The sequence below is a fragment of the Canis lupus genome, chromosome 20 (genome assembly GCF_048164855.1).
Source record: "Canis lupus baileyi chromosome 20, mCanLup2.hap1, whole genome shotgun sequence".
NCBI classification, from domain to species: Eukaryota; Metazoa; Chordata; class Mammalia; order Carnivora; family Canidae; genus Canis; species Canis lupus.
In genome coordinates this window covers 35,056,934-35,079,432 of record NC_132857.1, presented here as the reverse complement: position 1 = coordinate 35,079,432, position 22,499 = coordinate 35,056,934, and the positions used below count along the sequence as shown (strand labels likewise).

The window sequence follows — 22,499 nt, the reverse complement described above, 5'->3', positions numbered from 1 at the left end:
CTACTTAATCACACATGCTATTGAGATTCCATATCTAGTGGCTTTCTACAAGTGGTATAGATACAAGGCAATATTCTTACAATTTAGGTTAACTCTTAAATAATAGTTACCTAGTTGTAGAAAGAAAATATATTTATCCTGTGGTCATATGGATTATTCCATTTAATTGTTGGTAACGTGTTGGGAAAAAACCTTAAGTGTATACCTTCACACAGCTCTGACAGCCTGCCTAAGAGGCCATGTTGCCATTTTTTCTCAGCATTAAAAGATGCCTCACAGAAGCTCAAACACCTTGAGATGGAAAGTAGTCCATTGCCATCCCCTCGTCCCAACATTGATGTCAACATCAACAACCAGGTATTCAGAGTTCTCCTTCGTATATCTGCACATCTCCAGATCTCCTAGAAATCTCTGCCTTCCAACGCTGATACTTTCTCTTTTCTTTTGCTGGGGAATGTGTGTGTGCCAACCTCTTACAGACCTATTTCAAAAGCACAATTTGTGGATGTTCAGGAGGAAAGGAAGAAACTTGGGCAGTGATAAGAACTGTAAGGTCATCTCCTAAGTGTTTTTAAACATGCATGCAAAGTGTTGTAGCTGCTTTAAACTTGTCATTTTGATTCAGCCTGTCCTTAATTCTGTTCAGTGGGTCTTGATGTAGGTGAAGGTGACAGCCTTTTGAAATTACAGAAGGATTTGAGGCACTTGGGTGGCTCAGTCATTTGAGCATCTGACTGTTGATTTCAGCTCAGGTCCTGAAATCAGAGTTCTGGGATCAAGCCCTGAGTCAGGGTCTGAGCTAAGTAGGGAGGCTGGTTGGGATTCTCTCTCCTCTCAGTCTCTCCCCACTCCCCACGTGCATACTCTCTCTTTCTCTCAAGTAAATTAAAATCAATTATAGAAGGATTTGTTAAAAAGGGAGCTGCTGTGTCATATAAATAGGGAAAAGAATGGAACTTGAGATACTTCAACTTCATCCTTCATAACTTTCACCACTCTGTGTCCTTGGAGTTTTAGGTGTGGCATGGGGGGTGCATACTGATTTAACCAATTAAACTTCAGTTAATTGTTTGAGTGTAATTTAAATTTTTTCTTAAATGACTTATAGGAATAAAGTAAATCAAATAAGATAAAAATAATTCATTGTATCTACTACTAGATGTCCCTACTGAATGGAAGAATAAATGTTAGATAATGATCTAGAGAGACCCTTTTTTCTCTATACATAGACCATAGGTAACAAGGATCTTTTTTTTTTTCTTTTTTTTTTTTTTTTTGGTAACAAGGATCTTTTGAATGAATTTTGTTTTGATTTTAAAGAGGGAAAAGGGACCAGCTGATTTGCAGTGCTGTTTCATATATTGGCTAACTAACTGGAATTTCTTCAGAGGCTAGTACGATCTAGAGAGTGATTTTCTTCTTTCTTGTCATTGTTTAAGCTATTCTTTGAATCCAGATTTTTTTTTGTTTTCTTTTTCTAATATGTTTTTGCTTAGAAATGTCTTTTAGAAGCTGACTAAATTCCAGAAAGACTCATTTTCTTGATCCCTTAGTAATTTTCCGTTATATTTGTGTGTTTGCTTTCATATTGTCAGTTGTTTTACTATCTCTGTAGGTAGCGGAACGCAGGGTCGGAGACAGAAAAGTTAATTGAAAGCTTTAGATGAAAGCTATAGATTGCTAGCAGTTGATTAGAGAAAAATTTAATGGAGGACTGGAATAATCCTGAAGGAGAATGATGACTGGTGAATCTTGGTGGGTGTAGGGTTGGGGGAAGAGAAGTGATTGTTACACTGGAAGGGAGTTCATGGAAATCCACTGAATAGCTATGTGTTTCTTTAGTAAAATTCCCTGCATATCTCGTTATAACTGAGCCTCCAAAGCAAAGTATCCATTAAATTACTCTTGAAGCCTTGAAAAAAGAAGAGGAGTGTGGGTTCAGGATAGGAAAGGGAGAGTAAGAATGGGTTAAGTAAAGGATAATGTGCTGTCAAGGAACATTCTGGGGTTCACATAAGTAGGAAAAATAATAGCTAATACCTAGTAAGAACTTACTCAATGGCAAGCAGGAATAACAAGAAAGAATTCAGTGTTGTACTAAAAACTAAGATATTGGACTACTTATGTCTTTGCAACTGAAGTGTTGTATAAAAGTTGATTCATGTTTTATTTATATGACACATTTTTAATCCAGTCTGATTTCTCTACCTCTACCATCAGTAGTTCATGTTTGCTTAGGAAATGCAAATTAATCTTAATAATCAACTTTCCTAACTAAAGTAATCTTAGGATGAAAAACCTGTAAATAAAATACATTGTTCTAAAACAAAGTATAAGTTTTGGATGATTAGCTCCAAGAATTTGTGTAACTGAGAAGGTCTAAGCCATGTTAGGCTTAGACTAGCACTCCTTGCAGCAGAGTTGACTTTAAACTCATTTCTTGAGAACCCATTTTAAAGAGATCTTATACCATGTGAGACCTGCATTATCCAGGATTGATGCAATAACTTGACATTCCAATACACTTTATTCATTTCTACAAACATGTTTATTGTTTACTCTTTGTAAGATAAACTAATGAAATATTTTGTGGAATCCACCGAAGAATGACAAGGTCTTGGCTGTCAAGAAACTTAGATCTGTCCCATCAAGCCCCATAGAGATATTGCAAGTGGTTTTCTCCAGTGACCCTTCCTATGACATATTTCCTATGATAGTAGAATTTTCAGATGAAAACAGCCAGGAAGTAATAGTTTTTTGAAAGGCAAAATCAGGATCCATAAAGATGGACAGGCTGGAATGATGGACTGGATTTAAGAACATGTATTTTAAGTCAGACACAAATATAGGATTAGGATAAAGAGGTAGAATATAACACAAGCATGTGTAAAAAAATGTTTTGAGAATATATAAATGTGTTTGAAGTGTGACTGTCAGCTATATTGTATTAACTGAAAGGGTTTAAAAAGGAAGATCCAGGGACACCTGGGTGGCTTAGCCAGTTAAGTGTCTGCCTTGGGCCCAGGTCGTGATCCTGGGGTCCTGGAATTGAGCCCCAGTTGGTTTCCCTGCTCAGCGGGGAGTCTGCTTCTCCCTCTGCCCCTTCCCCGCTCATGTGTGTGTGCATGCACGTGCTCTCTCTCAAATGAATAAAAATCTTTTTAAAAAATAAAAAGGAAGATCCAAACATATTATAGTCATTTCTGAGTACCAGTCTTCAAAAATGATTTAGGAAACTAAAGCAGTTTGAGAAGAGAAAGAACTTTATGGTTGAAGGCTCTTGAAGCTGTTATAACTAAGGATTAGTAATCCCAGGAGATAGCATTTTAGGTATCTGAAGAGGTATTATGTGAAAGAGGAATTAATATAACCTGTTTTTTTAACAGCCTCAGAGAAGAGATAAGGTCACTGAGTATGTTAGAGGTGTGCAGATTTCACCTTGATAGAAGAGTTTCCTGGGGCACCTGGCTGGCTCAGTTGGAGAGCGTTTGACTCTCGATCTTGGGGTGGTGAGTTTGAGCCCCACATTGGGTGTAGACATTACTTAAAAGTAAAATCTTAAAAAAAAAAAAAAAAAAAGGCATTTTGTAACAGTAATTTCCAAATTGCATGGGATTCCCAAGAAAGCATGTTCTCCAGCATGGGCAGTTCCTCAGGTGGAACTGGGGGGGGGGGGGGGGGTGTATACCAATTAACCACATTTTGGAGTCTTTTTTTTTTTTTTGGTAAAGATTTTATTTATTCATGAAAGACAGAGAGCGAGAAAGAGAGAGAGAGAGAGAGAGAGAGGCAGAGACACAGGCAGAGAGAGAGGCAGGCTCCATGCAGGGAGCCTGAGTTGGGACTTGATCCCAGGTCTCCAGGATCATGCCCTGGGCTGAACTTGATGCTAAACCGCTGAGCCACCCAGGCTGCCCCATTTTGGAGTCTTGATGGTTGGAGAAGCTGATTATTCCTTCCAATCTTGAAATGCTGTGACTAAATGTCATTGTGGGAATTCTTCCCTCTTTTGGTATCTCCTCCTTTTGGAAACACAGTCACAGTTTCTGTGCTTGACCTATGTGTTTGAAATCTTTTAGGGCCTATGCTGTATCAAGATCTATAGATTTTTCAAATTACCTTCATCCTCTTAATTACCTGAGGCAATTCCAAGATTTTTTTTTAATCTCCAAATTTCATTTTAGGGAATTATATTTTTCTTCTTCTTCAATCAGTAGTTCAAAAAAGTACTATTTAAAGCATGGCTGGGGTGCATGGCTGGCTTAGTTGGTGGAGCATGCAACTCTTGATCTTAGAGTTGTGAGTTTGAGCCCCATGTTGAGTGTAGAGATTACTTTTAAGTAAAGATTTTAATCTTTACAAAAATGCTTAAAGTAACAAAAGTTAAACTGCATTTATTAGTGGGTGCAGGTGGCATGGCCTTTAACAACTAGTCTCTTTAGGGTAAACAATTAAAAATAAGATATGGTGATTGTGTTCTCTTGACTAGAAGTTGGCAGGCTATTTCAGTGAAGGGTCAGATAATAAATATTTTAGTCTTGCCAACCATACAATCTGTTAGGACTACTCAACTCTTGCATTGTAGCATAAAAGCAACCATATAGGAATGAGCATGACTGTGTTCCAGTAAACTATATACAAAAACAGGTGGTGGGTTAGATTTGGTTTGTGGATTATACTTTGCTGACCCCTTCTCTTGATAGTTAGGAATTGAACTACCACATGATTTGCTACCACATGATTTGCTTGTATCCAGACTTATACCCTTTTAGGGTATAACTAAGATGTATCTCCAAAACAAAACTTGGCACATTGATTAAAACAGAGCAAAAAAAAAAAGTTTATTCTAAGCATTGCAATCTGCAAGCCAGAGATCTCAAGGCTGCAGGAGCAATGAGTTCTGAATTGCTCACAGACTATAAGTAAGGGTTTTTTGTTTGTTTTTGTTTTTTTAAAGATTTTTATTTATCCATTCATGAGAGAGACAGAGAGAGAAGCAGAGACATTAGGCAGCGGGAGAAGCAGGCTCCCTGTGGGGAGCCTGATGTGGGACTCTATCTGGGGACCCCCAGGGTCAGGCCCTGAGCCAAAGGCAGATGCTCAACTGCTGAGTCACCCAGGCATCCTACAGACTAAGGGTTTTTTATGGCACAAATATGAAAGTTTTTTTGTTTTTTTTTTTCTTCCCAACTGATTCGTTGCTTTGGCGGTCCTCTGTCTTATTTGGATCAGGGTAGTTAAGTCAGGGAAACAAGTAAGTCCAGAGGTGGTGTGAACAGATTTGGCATTTAGAGGTTGTCCGGTGTTCTCTGCTGGTTTCTGAGAACTATAAATTCTTGTAAGGTTTCTTTTGTGCACCCACCTTGACTGTCTCCATATTTATCCTTGACATAAGTGACTCCATTTTAGTTGCTTCTACAAGTAACTTTTTTTATGTTTGCCCCCAAGTTGGACACAGAAGGTATGGTAATAGTTTTAACTTCCTTTAGGAAATGGAAGCAGTTTTCAGACCTTGGCTGTACAAAGGCCATATTTCTCCAGGGATCAATGAGCTGTTATGTATCATGTAATGAGTAAATAGAAATTATACTTTTTATGAATACAAAGCCAAATATTTCCTATTTGGCAATACTAGGAACCTCTTGAGTTCTTGGCTGAGATCCCTGTCACCAAAGACTGATTAACAAGAGAAAAACAAGTTTAATTAACATATATATAGTTAATGTAATATAAGGGAAACACCAAGGGAAAAATGAGTAACTTTCAGAGTGAGCTTAGAATTCCTGCTTAAATACCATCTTCAGCTAGACTCAAAAGAAAGATGTAGGGGAAAAAAAAAAAAAAAAGATGTAGGGGAGGCCAGTTATGGGGAGATTACTTGGTAAACCTGATAAACAAGAGTAAAGTTGTTATGCAGATTTAAATACTTGCTTCTCATTGAGAAGGGTCTGAAGTATTCAGGGATTAACCTTCATCCTTCCAGGTAGAGGGGAGGAGGGGCACCTTTGAATTTATTTTTTGCTTTAAGGCAAATGGGGGGTGTGGTGGTGTGGAGCAGAGAACTTTTATCTCTGCTTCTTGTCAGTTAAACTCAAAATAATTTTTATCCCACGCCTGGGTGGCTCAGGGGTTGAGCATCTGCCTTCTGCTCAGGGTGAGATCCTGCAGTCCCAGAATCGAGTCCCACATCGGGCTCCGTGCATGGAGCCTGCTTCTCCCAATGCCTCTGTCTCTGCCTCTTTCTCTCTTGTCTGTCATAAATAAATAAAATCGTAAAAAAAAATTAAAAAAAATTTTTTTTTGTGCCAAAGCGGCATATTTTGGGGGCAAATATTCTGCTACCCTTGATTATTTCAGCTTGAAGAATAGTTACTAAAGATACTAATATTGTTGGGGCAGGTTGCAGGTTTTTAAAAAATAATTTTTATTTTTATTATTTTTAAAAGATTATTTATTTATTCATGAGAGACAGAGAGAGAGAGAGGCAGAGGCAGAGACATAGGCAGAGCTGAGCCACTGGGGCTTGCCCATATATTCAATTTAAAAAAAGAGGAGGGCAGCCCGGGTGGCTCAGCAGTTTAGCACCGCCTTCAGCCCAGGGCCTGATCCTGGAGACCTGGGATCAGTCGAGTCCCACGTCGGGCTCCCTGCATGGAGCCTGCTTCTCCCTCTGCCTGTGTCTCTGCCTTTCTCTCTCTCTCTCTCTGTGTCTCTCATGAATAAATAAATAAAATCTTTAAAAAATAAATAAATAAATTGAAGTATAGTTGACATCAAATTTTACATTGGTTTCAAATGTGCAACATAGAGATTCTACAATTGCATGCATTGTGAAATGCTCACCGTAAGTGTAGTTATTGTCTGTCACAGTACAAAGTTATTACAGTATTTGACTGTGTTTACTATGCTAAGATATCCTTGTTTTTAAAGGTAAATAATATTCCATATATACATGTACACTCGCCACATTTAATACATCATCCTTTGATGGATGTTTAAGTAGCCTAATACTTTCACTGCCTAATATTGCAGTGAACATGGGAGGGCAGATAGCTATTCAAAATAGTAATTTTGTTTCCTTTGGGCATATACCCAAAAGTGGAGTTGCTGGATCATACCGTATAAACTAGCCATGATTGAAAGAGGACCTAGGGACTTCCTGCAATTAGTACGAATCATTCTGAAGGCAAGGCAGTCCTAGGCATAAATAGAGTTTAGTACAAAGCAGTGATTCTCAGACTTCTTTCCATATTAAAATCACTAGGGAAGCTCCTTCCTCATTCAGATGTTAGGGTACCACCCAGAGGCAGGTGTGTGAAAATCACACTGAGAAACACCAAATAAGAATAAGCACGTTAATTAAGTCCTCCAAATCTGAAAGAATGGTGTAGTGTGTAGTCCCATACATGCCAGCTCCCTGTTCTACAGAACAGAAGCTGCTCTAAGACTAAGAAAACGTTTAGAGTGAGTTTGTTGTTTAGACCAGCCTTAAATACCAAGCACAGTAATAATAATTGTTTTTGTTGTTATTCATTTTAAGTATCAGTTATAATGCAGATAATTTAAACTTACTTTTTTTTTTTTTTTTATTTATGATAGTCACAGAGAGAGAGAGAGAGAGAGGCAGAGACACAGGCAGAGGGAGAAGCAGGCTCCATGCACCAGGAGCCCGATGTGGGATTCGATCCCGGGTCTCCAGGATCGCGCCTGGGCCAAAGGCAGGCGCCAAACCGCTGCGCCACCCAGGGATCCCTTACTTTTTTTTAAGTAGGCTCCATGCCCTAGACCCCAAATGTGGGGCTTGAACTCACAACCCTGAGATCAAGACCTGAGCTGAAGTCAAGAGCCAGACACTTAACCAGTTGAACCATCTAGGCACCCCTAGACTAACTTTTTTTTTTAGACTAATTTTTTAATTTGCTTTGTTCCATTTATTTATTTTCATAATGATTTATTTAGTTTTCATTATGACCTTCACTGACTAGGTCTTTATTCTGTGCTTTATTCTGTTATTTTCATAGTCTGTACCTGAGAGTGACAGTTTGTGGCTATATAACATAACCCTAAACAAAATCATCTACCTGGTGACAGCACCAGAATTGTAGGGATTATTATCCTGTGTATGGCCTAATCTAAAATCCAGTTAAATGACAGCAAACAGCACATGTTGTCCCTGTGTGCTTTAATTCAGGCATTTATCCTGGATCATGTATAGTCATTCAGTTGCTTTAAAGACAGGAAATTGGGCTATATGATTTCTATAGATCCCTGCCAATTCATGTATCATGTTTGTGATTATTGCACCTTACTTTGAAGCCTCCTGTGGGAGGTGACTATTCTTGGAATAGGATAGGACTACTTAAGATATGTGATTTCCTGGTTGTCTGAATATGAACTTTCATTAGCCCCTTTCTATTTCCATACAATTATAGCCCATCAGAATTGCTTACAGTATATTTTTAATATCTAGGAGGAGGTGATGAAGTTGACTGAGAAATGTCTTAATAATGCCATTGAGAGCCCAGGAGTAAATGCCAGGAGAGTTCCTCCTGACTTGAAGAGTAACATTTTGAAGGCTCAAGTAGAAGCAGTGCACAAGGTAAGCTGTCTTTAATGGGGATAGTCCTGATGAAGGAAAAAGAACAAGAGACTTCAGGCTGAGAGACCTGAAAACACATAAAGTACATGAGTGTTAAAGAAGAGTGATCTACTTAGTGATTGGAGATAGAGAATATCACCCAGACACGTGTTCAAGATGCCTTCCTGAGTCTAAGTACAAGCTAGATTAACAGGCAGTCATGGGATAAAAAGTTGAGAGTGAAGACCTTCGAGGGCCTAAGAAGTTTTTGGTTTGTTTTAAAGCCACATTCCTATAGAGCATAAGAAGTTGTGTGTTTTTTTCTTTTTAAGTCAAATTCCTATAGAAGTGAGTCCCTAATCTTTGCCACTTTTATAGCCAGAAAATCTAATGATTTTTAGGTTCCTATCAACACTAAGTCTGTGGTTTTAGGTCTTTCTTTACCAGTCTGCTATTCCCCACCAACCATCTGCCCTCAGTTTGGCACAGTTGTGTGTCACGAGAGAGAGAGTTGCAAGATAAGGGAGTTGGCTGTGACATTGTGAAGGATGCATTGGGAAGGAACCAGCCCCCATGAAGTTTATGGCATCCATGTTCTCAAAGTCAGTTTGTCCTTGTGCTCCCTAACTTTCATTCTTCAACTCCAGACTGAAATCAGGACAGAAGCCCATCTGACCAAATCATGTTATCAACTAGAATTTCAGAATATCCTGTTGTTGAGAAGGTACACTTGCCATATCCTGTCCCAAGGCAAAAGCCTTGAAGAGAACCTGACAAGACTTGTGGAATATTGTTCATGCTTTAGTTATCTATCCTTTCCCCCCAGTATAAACATAAAGCATAATATTTGCCTATAAATATAAAATATGGGGGACCCGAGTGGCTCAGTGGTTGAGCCTCTGCCTTTGGCTCAGGTTGTGATCCTTGAAATCCTGGGATCGGGTCCCATATCAGGCTCCTTGCAGGGAGCCTGCTTCTCCCTCTGCCTATGTCTCTCATGAATAAATAAATAAATTTTTTTTTAAAAAAGGTAAATATAAAATATGACAGCGCAGACTCTGGAATCAGACATCTTGAGTTTGAATCACATTTCTAGTCTACCGCATACTAGTGTTGTGACTTAGCAAGTTAGTTTCTTTGAGCCTCAGTTTAATTATGTTTAAGAAAGGATATTGGTGGTACCTACCTTAAGGATAAGATAATAAATGTAAAAGACATGAAGCAGTGAGTGCCTGGCACATAAAGAACATCTACTTAAGCGTTGAAATCCCCCATGTTGAAGCTACATGTTGTATTAGCAATGGTAGTAATTGTTGTCACTATCTTACATTTCATTTACACTTTTGGATTTTTCTTGACTTGAAGAAGAGAAAAATAACTTGAATAGCCTTAAAATAAAAGAGATTTTATTTTATAATTCAAAACCTTCCCATGAAGAAAATCCAGGACCAGATGCCCTCATTGTTGAAGCTATTGAACTTTTAAGGAAGAAATAACAGTTCCATACTAACTCTTTCAGAAAACAGAAGAGGAGGGAATGCTTCCCACCTCATTTAATGATACTAATATTACCCCAGTACCAAAGCCAGAAAAAGATTTCATATGAAAAGAAACTATAGGGACGCCTGGGTGGCTCAGCGGTTGAGTGTCTGCCTTCGGCTCAGGGCCTGATCCCAGGATTCGGAATCGAGTCCCACATTAGGCACCCTGTGAGGAGCCTGCTTCTCCCTCTGCCTGTGTTTCTGCTTCTCTCTCTTTCTCTCTCTCTCTCTCTCTCTCTCTCTGTGTCTCATGAATAAATAAATAAAATCTTTAAAAAAAGAAAAGAAACTATAGACCAATCCCCCTCTTATACATAGACCCAAAAATCCTTAACAAAATAGACCAAGTAGCATATACCTTAGGAAAAAAGTTGGTTTATTATTGAAAAACCTCTATAGTTCACCATATGAAAAAGTAAATTGCTTCAATTTATATGGAAAAGGCATTTCACAGAAATCAATACCCATTTGTGATAAATGCTTATGGCAAACTAGAACTAGAATGGCGCTTCTTCAGCATAATGAAGGGCATCAATGAAAAATTCTACAGGTAGCATCACACTTCATGCTGAAAAACACATTCACTAAAATGGCCAGGATTAAAAACTGACCATCCCTGTGTTGGCTATGATGGAGCTCTGCCGTGCACACTCCTGGTAAGGATATAAAATGTTATAAACACTTGAGGAAGAGTTTGACAATGTATTAAGCATGTACTTCCCACATGACCACACAGGTCCACTCTGAGGTATTTACCCAAGGGAAATGAAAACAGGCTCACACAGTACACAAATGTTCCTAGCAGTATTATTCGAAATAGCTAAAAACTAGAAACAAGCCAAATGTCCATCAGCAGGTAAACATAAACAAATTGTGGTATATCCATTCAGTGGAATGGTACTCAGCACATAAAAAGGAATGAATTAGTGTAGCACCATGGGTGAATCTCAAAAACTTCATGCTATTCTAAAGAAATAGGCTCTAAAAAGATAGGTATTGTGATTCCGTTTATATGAAACTACAGAACATACAGCTCACTGTTTGCCATGTGTAAGGGTTTTTGATGGGGTTGCATTGGCCATAAGGGAACATTATAGGGTAGTGAAAATGTTGTACATGTTGACTCTGGTGTTGGTTATGCACCTGTATATATTTTTCAGAATTCATCAAACTCCTTAAAACATGTGCACTTACTGTATGTAATGATGTGTCAATAAAGTTAGAGGAAAAAAACCTCAGAAAAATATTTTAGAATTTCCTCCTAATAAATTCGTTGTCTTTAGGGAAAAATAAAAAGCCGAATATACCACTTAACATCTCTTTCTTCTTCTCATCATGTAAATTCCAAAAATCCTGGCATTGAATCTTTTTGGGATTCTGATCTATTTACTAACACACCATGGTGTCTTAAATGAGAGCTGTCTAGTAAAAGGTGTGAATTTGTGTAATACTGAAGTGGAAGTGTAGATTATTAATTTGGGTATGGGATGGGACCATACTAGGTGTAGTACTGATACCTTCAGAGATATGATAACCTCTGGAACTGAAGCAAAGTGATATTTCTCTTTTTACCAGAAGTGTAAATTTCTTGTTACTTTTAGTATCTTCAACAAATGCTTAATTTTTTTTATGATTTCATTTTCTTAGGTTACAAGAGAAGATAGCTTACTAAGTCATAAAAACTCCAATGTTCAGGATGCTGCTGCAAACAGGTACAGGTCTGGGTTAGATGGAATTAAGTTGCTGTTCTCTTCTTAACTTGTCTTCACTCCATTACATAGCTGTTTACTACCAAGTTTTAGATTATCTGGAGATACTTCTAATTAGTTTTCCTACATTCCCATCTTTTACTGAATCAAACTGCAGAGCTAAAGCAATCTTGAAAGATATTTTTAATCTTATTCATGGTGAAAAATATATGTTATTTCTCTTAACTCTGGTGCCATTTTGTTATCATGGTGGTCTTAGAAACTTTTTCTTACTGTGGGCTCTGCCATTATTCGAGTAAATTTCTTTGCTTTTCTCTCCAAGTCCCTTCTGCCTGTCTTTTTCTTAATATGAGTATCAGGCCATTTATTCGTTTTGCTAGGCTTTGATCCCCTGCTCTTTGCCAATTTGTATTGTTGTTCATCACTGTATATCCAGTGTTCTGTGCTTAGTCAGTGCTAAACATTGTTGAATGAATGAATGCTGTTACTTTTCCCATTATTCAAAACGTATTCAATGAAGAATTTCCTGATTAATCATATTCAGTTCTAGATATTGTAGTCAAAATAGCCCTTAAGCATATAGCATGCTTTGTATATATGACTTTATAGTTAGTATTCAACAAATACACTAATTGGTGATCAGGATAAAACTGGAATTTTAATTAATTTCAGTAAATCAGTTGGCCCACAACATTTTAAATACTGTCATTATTAGAGCCTTTTAGAACTTGATAAAAAATTTTCTTTCTTTTTTTTTTTTTTGCCAGTTTGAGGATAATGTGGTTAGGACTGCCAAGTGTCATTGAACTCTTAAAGCTGGAAAGAGCCTAAACTCTTTTTTTTTTTTTAAAGACTTTATTTATTTATTCATGAGAGACATACAGAGAGAGAGAGAGGCAGAGACACAGGCAGAGGGAGAAGCAGGCTCCATGCAAGGAGCCCGATGCGGGACTCGATCCCCGGTCCCCAGGATCACACTCTGGGCTGCAGGCGGCGCTAAACCGCTACACCACCAGGGCTTCCCAAGAACCTAAACTCTTAAAGCTGGCAAGAACCTAGAGTGTACTCCAACTTCTAGATTTGCTTTTCTAAATGGCTAATGATATTTTAAATGATCTATTTTCCTCCTACAATTTGAAATGTATTAAAATATCCTTGTTTAAACTTTTTTTAAAAGATTTTATGTATTCATTCATGAGAGACAGAGAGAGAGAGAGAGGCAGGCAGAGACACAGGCAGAGGGAGAAGCAGGCTCCATGCAGGGAGCCCGACACGGGACTCGATCCCGGGACTCCAGGATCATGCCCTGGGCCAAAGGCAGGCGCTAAACCCCTGAGCCACCCAGTGATCCCCTAAATTCTTGTTTAAACTTGGGTCTATTTCTGGACCTTTCCTTTTCTGTTAATCTTTTATGTTACCTGTTTTGTCCCTATGCCATACGACAACCCCCCCCCCGCACACACACACTTTTTAAAAGATTTTGTTTATTTGAGAGAGAGAGAGAGAGAGAGAAAGAGAGCATGAGCAGGGAGAGGGAGAAGCAGATTCCTTGCTAGGCAGGAAGCCCAATGTGGGGCTGGATCCCAGGACCCCAGGATCATGACCTGAGCTAAAGGCAACCACTTAACTGAGCCACCCAGGCACCCCTACTCCCTTTTAAAAAAAGGAAATATTTCAAGCATAGACAAAACTGTGGAGATTATATATTGTCTGTGTACCAAATATTAAGCTTTGTAGCATTTTTACATTTTGCTGTAGTAGATTTAGACCATTTTTCCTTTATCTTTTTTTATTGAGTTGTAATTCCCATACCATACTGTTTTCCCTTTATAAATATACAGTTCAGTGCTTCTTAGTACACTGACGAAATTTTGCACCATTACCACTAATTCCATAACATTTATATCACTTCTAAAAGAAGCACCACACCCATTGCAGTCTTTCCACATACTGCATTTGCCTACTCTGATCAGTTTATATAAATGGAATCACATAATATATGGCCTTTTGTATCTGGCTTCTTTCATTTAACATAATATTTTCAAGGTTGATCTACATTGTATCATGCATTGGTACTTCTCTTTAGGGCCAAATAATATTCCATTGTATTAGATATACCAATTTTGTTTATCCATATATCAATTGATGGACATTTGTGGTGTTCCCACTTTTTGACTATTATGTTATGAATATTCATATATAAGAATTTTTGTAGACATGCTTTTAATTCTCTATATACCCAGGAGGGTTACTCCTGAGTCAGTCATGTAGTAACCAACTCTGTTTACCTTTTTGAAGAACTGTAAAACTGTCTTCCATAAACAGCTACAACATTTTCAATTCCCACCAGTAATGTATGTGGGTACCAGTTTCTCCACATCCTTTCCAGTGCTCATTATTCTCCATCTTTAAAACTACAGCAAGGGGATCCCTGGGTGGTTCAGCAGTTTGGCACCTGCCTTTGGCCCAGGGCGCGATCCTGGAGTCCCGGGATTGAATCCCGTGTCGGGCTCCCGGCATAGAGCCTGCTTCTCCCTCTACCTGTGTCTCTGCCTCTCTCTCTCTCTCTCTCTCTCTCTCTATGTCTATCATAAATAAATAAATCTTTTAAAAAATATTTAAAACTACAGCCATCTTAGAGAGTATGAAGCGTGTCTCATTTTGGTTTTAATTTTCATTTACCTGAGGACTAATGTTGAGTATCTTTTCTACCTTGGAGAAATGGCTATTCAGATCATTTATTTTTGTAGTAACAGCTTTACTGAGATAAAATTTAAATACTGTGCAGTTAACCTGTTAAAGTATATAATTCACTGGTTTTTGTTCTGACATATCTGAATTTTATAAAATTATCCATGCTTCCTTCATTTTAACTACCAATACATAAGTCAGTCACAGTTCATTCATCGTTTTATTAATGGGCCCGTGTTTGTTCCAAATTAACATTGTACTTGTTCTTACTTACACATGTTGTGAGGATTTTTTAGAGTGTATACCTGAGTGAAATTGCTGGGTCATGACACATGCTGAGCAGAATGGCTGCAGAAGCTTTTCATCTCCTTTTTGTGTTTTGCAGCAGTGTAAACTCTACTAACCTTTTCTTGAAGGGCAGGAGAATTCATTATAAGACATATTTCATTCCTTTTAATGTGCACTTTGTCTTCTTTTTTTTTTTTAAGTGTTTTTTGTTTTCTTTTATTTATTTATGATAGTCACACAGAGAGAGAGCGAGAGAGAGAGAGGCAGAGACACAGGCAGAGGGAGAAGCAGGCTCCATGCACCAATAGCCTGACGTGGGATTCGATCCCGGGTCTCCGGGATCACGCCCTGGGCCAAAGGCAGGCGCTAAACCGCTGCGCCACCCAGGGATCCCTGCACTTTGTCTTCTATTGAGTCCTTTCCTCTGAGCTGTTGCTTCTTTCTGAAGCACAAAGTTATTTTTTCTCTCTTTTCCATTTTACTGCTTATTGTTGAGGTTCTGCATTTTCATTGCTAAGAATAGGTTTACAAAATTTTTTTGTTAGTGTTCAAGCTGGCTTTACATTCTGAAGACCTATATATGTCTTTTTTTCAGTTCTGGAAAATCATAAACCATTATCTTTTTGAATGTTGAGTATCAGTTGAAACAGCTCGAAGACTTCTCTATCATAAGTATTCCTTTTTTTTTTTTAAGTTTTTTTTTTCAATTTTTTAAAATTTATTTATGATAGTCACAGAGAGAGAGAGAGAGAAAGAGAGAGAGAGAGAGAGAGGCAGAGACATAGGCAAAGGGAGAAGCAGGCTCCATGCATCGGGAGCCTGATGTGGGATTCGATCCCGGGTCTCCAGGATCGTGCCCTGGGCCAAAGGCAGGCACCAAACCGCTGCGCCACCCAGGGATCCCATAAGTATTCCTTTTTAAAAGAAATTTATTTATTTGGCAGAGAGAGAAAGCCAGCACAAGCAGAGGGAGCTACAGAGGGAGAGGGAGAAGCAGGCTCCCCACTGAGCAGTTGCTGGATACGGGGCTCTATCTCAGAAACCTGAGATCATGACCCAAGCTAAAAGCAGGTGATTTAATCAACTGAGCCACCCAGGCACCCCATAATTATTCCTTCTTGTTTTTCATCTGTCTTTTTTTGCCCCATTGTTGTGGATGAAACAGTCCTAGCTTCCACTTCACTAATTATGTCTGACTTTTCCAATCTAGGATATATTTCTCTCTTTTTTTTTTTTTTTTCATTCTTCTTGTAGACTTCAGGACCTGCTCCTGTTTACACACTTTTCAGCAATATTAAGGAGGACTGGGATTTCCTCCTGCATATGTTATCTTGGTGGATGATAGTCTTTTGGCTCTAGATTTCCCTCCCTTTCCTTCCTGGTGTTGAAGCCTCTCTTATCTGGGATTAGACACTGTTGTGATTCCTGCTGCCAGGCCTAGTAACAAATTATCTGGCATCCTCTCACCTGGCTAGTCCTCTTGTAACATCTGGAGCACTTGAGGTGTTTCTGCCTTCTCCAGCATAGGGCTTCTGTCTGTGGTTTTCTGACTATTCTCTCATATCTCAGATATTCTGGTTAGTTTCTAATCCACTGAGTTTTCTCATTCATGTATTTAACAACAACTTTTAAAAATCATTCAGTTGATCTACCCTTTTTGTGTATCTTTTTTTTAAGATAAATCTTTTCTGAACTTCAGTGAGATTATAGGAGGGAAGCAAGTAGTCTTACCATTTTGATCCATCTGTGAATGAGTCCATTGTGGATATGAAGACTGTTAAACGGTGGGTGGAGGAGGGTCTCACAAAGGCATATAAATGCAACACTGCTGGCATGCTCCTCACAAATTGTTATTTCTTCTTCCTTTATGTGAATTCTTCTTCTTTCTGAAGTTCTTTCTTCAAATATGCTCCCTATGCTTGTATAGGTGCTCCATGATGTGAATTTGAATTTATCTTTTTCTTCCAGTGCTATATTAAATGAGAATAATGTGCCTTTCCCTGAAGATTCTCTTGCTCTGATGCATACCACACCTGCAACAAATGGTTCTGTTCTTAAGGTAACAATACTTAATTTTGAAAGTTTCTCCAAAGACCATACTGAGTTGAGTCCTGTGGTATAATCACAGACATCTGGTGATTTCTGACTGACACCAGAACTTAAGCTGTGAGAAAAGCATTGAGCCTCAGTTTTCTAGAGAGAATCCTATTGTCAAATCTCTCATGAGAGTATCTCAGGGCTGCTTCTTCAGTTTTTCTGTCATTGGTCTTTTTGTTTTAGCTAGTCTTTGTATTTTGTTTTTTTTGATGCTGGCTATGCCTCCCTAGTGTCTCAAACAGTAGACAGCACATAGTAGGCACTAAATATTGATTGCTTGAAATACCAGCACCCTGTCATTGTGTTACTGTATAACCAGCTCGTCGTTGCAGTCCCTGCTTTTCTGTACCTTGTCACACCCTTACCAGTCCAGAAATCATAGAAACCCAGTACATTGCTCATTGATTGTTTTAATTTACAAGTTAAATGAAAAATTATCCTTGCAAATGAACATTTACCATTTTGCTCTTTACATAAATGCATTTATTGTAGAAATTTGCCAAATATTTCATAAAAAGAAAAAGTTAGGAATCACCTGTATTCCCGCTATTGAAAGACCATGTATAATTAAGATTTGGTGTATAATTTTTCAGACTTTTGGGTTTAAAAAAATCCAACCTAAAATATCTCCAATCAGGAGCTTCCTTTCTGCTAATTAAAATTCTAAAAAGAGATATTGACAATCTTTGATCATTAAAAATTAAGTGAAACTGAGATTTTTTTGGAACAGAGGTCATTTAATTCAGAGATTTATTGCATATTATAATATGTACTGGACACCATGGTAGTTTCAAAAATTCAAAAGTTAAACATAGCCTCTTTTTTCAAACTGCTTACATTCCACTGGGAGAGAGAATTTTAATACCTGTGGTAGTGATACATACACAGTTTGGGGGCCCTCAGGCCACAAGAGTGGGAGACGGTGGCGTGAGAGGAGGAGATGTGAGCAGTGAGAGAACAATTTTTTCCTGCATGTGATTACATTAAGTTGAATCACATTAAGGTGAATGTTGAGACATAAATAGGAGAATGACCACAGCCTTAAGCCAGATAGATGGAAATAGGACTGTATAAATGAAGGGCCTTTTTTATTATGTGGACTACATCCTAGAAACTTACTTTATTTCCAGACCAGAGTTCTCTATTTTATTCCCTTTAAATTTTCCTGCCTACTTACTTTCTCTATCTCTTTCTCTTTTGCTCTCTCTTTCTCTGTAGTATAGAGCTCCATCATTCATTAGGTGATTCAAATTCTAATTAAAAAGTATGAACATTTATGGGGAAGTTCATACTGTATTCACTTTCAAACAGTGAAGTACCAGTACATCTGGATAAAGAAGTCTTTGGAGTTTAGGCATCATCTTTACTCACTCTCTCCTGTCCTGAACCTTTTATCTCTTTCTTTTAGTCTAAGAGCTAAGAGCCAAAAAAATTTTAACCCTATGCAAGTTTTGTCTCCCCAAAAAGAGTAGCTTAATGAAAATTCACATAACATTTTATTTTTTTTAAGGTTTTATTTATTTATTTGAGAGAGAGAGAGAGAGAGAGCATGAGTAGAGCAAAGGGGCAGAGGGAGAAGTAGACTCCCCAATGAGCAGGAAGGCCAATGCAGGGCTTGATTCCAGAACTGGGAAATCATGACCTGAGCCAAAGGTAGGTGCTTAACCAACTGAGCCACCCAGATGCTCCCACATTAAAACTTTAGCTTTTTCAACTTTTTCAACTTCTGATTGTAATCTAGGTTCCCCTCCAAGCAAAATGGAATCAATATAATAGCCATGATTTCTGAGTGTCCCTATTTGTTTAAAGGTTAACACCAAACAAAGGCTGGGTCAGAATTGTAAGTTGAGAGGATATGGAAAAGATGTAGTTTGATGATTAGTCATTCAACAGCTATATATATTTTATTGTTCATAGGATGCTACAGATGAATTGGATGCGTTACTTTTATCTCTAACTGAGAATCTGATGGACCACACAGTCACACCTCAGGTAAGTATGTTTTGAACAGCAAGGTGGAAAGGAATTTGTTTTGAAAAAACTTTCTGCTACATTCCAATTTTTGCCTTTTTAACCATGTAGTTAAACTGTTCATTTAATAAGAGATTGTATTTCAGCAACCACTTAGCTTACCTTTCTACTAAATTTTCACCAGTTTAAATTTATGTGTCACTGTACAGTAACCACATTTTACTAGACGCCTATTTGTAATCTCAACACCATATTAAATAACATGAGAGGAAATATGTAGGGATAAACATAAAGAGTGAAAACAATAAGGACATGCAACATACGAATGGTTAGCATTGAACATACCAATCTTTATTGCAGTATAGGAGATACTGTGTTGGGTACTATGATCAAATTATAATACAAAAAAGAAACAATTCTTTCCCTCCAAGACTTACTATGTAGTTGAGATGAAAGGTATGCAAATAACTCATTCAGTATGTTATGAGTAATATGATAAGAATTGCTATGGGAACTAGATGTCATTCTGAAGTCTTAGAAGTACAGATGGTCCTTTTCTCTGGAGCTGGATGTTTGCTTAGATCCTTAGTTCTTACATTTGGGTGTGTATCAGAATCACCTGGAGGGTGTATTAAAACATAAATTGCAGGGCTCCACCCTCAGAGTTTCTGATTTGGTGTGTGGGGATTAGGACCTGCAAAGTCACATTTCTAGCATGTTCCAGGTAATGGAGATGTGGTCTGGGAACCACCCTTTGGGAACCACCAGCTTAGATCAATAAACAGAGACTTTACCAAAGAATAAGAATTAATCACAAGTCTAGAGAAGTGAGCAAGCAGAAGACAAAGGGATAATAATGTCAGTGCTGAGCCATGATGATCCTTTATGAGAACAAAGACGTAACTTGAAAGATTAATGCAAGATGGCCTAAAGCCAGAGCAGGACTCCCTGGGGCCGAGCTCAGGACTATATTCTGTGTGCTCTCTCACAAGTGGATTCGGTGATGAAAATCAAATTTATTAAACAACTTTATGTCACTGATGTTTTCCCTTCCCTGCAAATTTAGAATGCTTTTTTTGTTTTAAATCAAAATTTAGAATTTCATGCATTTTAGAGTCTACATATGGGCTCCCTGTTCTGTTACACTGACAGATTTCTCTGTTATTAGAACTGTAACACTCTTCTAAGAACTTTAGCTTTTTAATTGATTTTGATCCAGAATATGGCCAGACAAGCATCATTATGTAGCTGTTTTGTTACTCTACTGGTGAATTGTTTCAGAAGATTTTTAGAATGTCTTTTTCTAGTTCCACCCCTCCAAATACCTTTGGATTTTTATTTGTAAATACATTAAATTCATAAGTAAATTAACTGATATATTTATGATAATTTGTGTTCTTAGCTAAGAATATAATATTTTTCTCACTCAAGACTTCTTGTATCTCTTATTAAACTTTGTCATTATAGTTCCCCCAACATACATTCTGTCCTTTCTATTTTTATTATTTTCAGATCCTTCCTGCTTTTCATTGCTATTGTTAATGAGATCTTTTTTTTTTTCTGTTATATTCTAAACTGGCTTTAAGAAGGCTATTGTATTCTGAAAAAAATTCAACAAACCTTTCATCAATTAAAACAGTACAGCTGGGATCCCTGGGTGGCTCAGCAGTTTGGCGCCTGCCTTTGGCCCAGGGCGCAATCCCCGAGTCTTGGGATCAAGTCCCGCGTCGGGCTCCTGGCATGGAGACTGCTTCTCCCTCTGCCTGTGTCTCTGCCTCTCTCTCTCTCTGTGTCTATCGTGAATAAATAAATAAAATCTTAAAAAAAAAATAAAACAAAGCTGTAAAAAAAATTATATTTAAATAAAGTATGCATTTTCTTGAGGGAAGGACTTTTATTATCATATTTTTATGTTTATCTCCATTACAGTTACCATTCTGAAGAAGTGTCCAAATGATAAAGTTCCGTCTTCCCTGAGAGGAACAAAGAGAGAACCTAAAATCTGTAGCAGAAATATATATTACTAAGGCTAGGAAGAAGTTGTGGAAAGCACTAAGATTCCTATCAGTTTGGGAATTGGTAAATATGTAAAATAAACTTATGACAAGAAGATATCTCTAAGACCAATAGGATAGCATCCATTTTTTTTTTTTTTTTTTTTTTTTTTAAGTCAGATGCTCCAATTAATTATACCTCATAGTCCATGGTGGACTATTTTCCTAGGTCCATGCAAGGCTTCTCTTTTGCTGGTCCATGCAAGGCTTCTCTTTTGCTTATCTTATTTTCCTTTGTCCTCCATTCCTCACTTCCATTTGCCATTTTCGCTAAGTTACTCATTCTAAAGTATTTGCTATATGTCTTTCTAGGTACCTTTCACATATTTATTTAGATAAACATCTGTGAAAAACAGTATGACATTTCCTCAAAAAATTAAAAATGGAATTACTATCTGATCCAGTAATTCCATTAAAGAAAGTGAAAACAGTAATTCAAAAAGACCTATGCATCCCTATGTTTATTGCAGTATTATTCATAATAGCCAAGAAGTGGAAGGAACTCAAATATCTATTGATAGATGAATGGATAAAGAAAATGTGGGCTGTTTGTGTGTAATAGAATTAATATTAATTAGCTATAAAAAAGAATGAGATCTTCCCATTTGCAATAACATGGATGGAGCTAGAGGGTATAATGTTAAATGAAATAACGCAGACAGAAAAAGACAAATACCATGATTTCTCTCATGTGGAATTTAAGAAACAAAAAGAACAAGGGAGATAAAGAGACAAACAATAAAACAGACCTAAATACAGAGAACAAACTGGTGATCACCAGAAGGGAGTTGGGTGGGTGGATTGATGAAATAAATGAAGAGGGTAAGGAGTATACTTAGCATGATGCACACCTGAGAAACATAGAATTGTTGACTCGTACAATTGAAACTAATATAACGTCGAAAAAAAGTCTTCATATTTCTTTTAAGGTAGAGAGTTGGTTAGATACCCACAAATGGGATTGCTGGGTTGCATGCTTATATGAATACTAGGTATTGCTCACTGCCTCCAGAATGGTTTCCACAGTTTATAAGTCCTATGAGCAGTTTTTCCTTAACCTGCGCTTTATCTGACGTTCTAATATTTTTTTTGTCTTTATGGGTTTGTCTCATTGTTTCAGTTCACATGAGTTAAATGGTATTATTTCTTCCATTATTTTAATGCTGCCTTAGGTTTCCTCTTTGATTGAGTCACCTGTATGTATCTTTTACTCATTTTTCTATCAGGTTTCCTGTCTTTTTTCTTGATTTCAGGAATTCCTTGTATAGTCTAGATACAAATTCCATGTCAGTCTTAGGTATTAAAAATACTTTCTGCTAATCTGTATATTAGCACATCTGAGGCATTTTTATGACTGTCATTTGTGACAAGTAGCAAGGACATTGAGACAACCTATGTCTGTCACTGTGGAGGTGGATGAGTAAAACAGGTGTATATCTTTCACTGAACAGAAACCTATTCTGATGTCATGCATTCTTCATTTTTTCTTGTTGTAGTTTGGGTTTAGGGTTTGAAAAAATCCTTCCTCATCTGCCATCCCATCTCCTGAGGTCATAGAGATACTGTTTTC

General features: G+C 37.6%; 1 protein-coding gene across 5 annotated transcripts in view; it reads left to right on the top strand.

The window, feature by feature from the left end:
- EPB41L5 (erythrocyte membrane protein band 4.1 like 5) overlaps positions 1-22,499 on the top strand; it is a 145,636-nt gene that overhangs the window by 110,604 nt on the left and 12,533 nt on the right. For 4 of the 5 annotated variants that reach the window (XM_072788873.1, XM_072788872.1, XM_072788869.1 and 1 more), the window contains exons 18-22: positions 260-357; positions 8,471-8,599; positions 11,767-11,831; positions 16,776-16,866; positions 18,822-18,896. In XM_072788873.1, coding sequence (XP_072644974.1) covers positions 260-357; positions 8,471-8,599; positions 11,767-11,831; positions 16,776-16,866; positions 18,822-18,896 — 458 coding nt within the window. The remainder of the gene's footprint in view (positions 1-259; positions 358-8,470; positions 8,600-11,766; positions 11,832-16,775; positions 16,867-18,821; positions 18,897-22,499) is intronic. The other variant, XM_072788874.1, reaches the window with a different exon arrangement.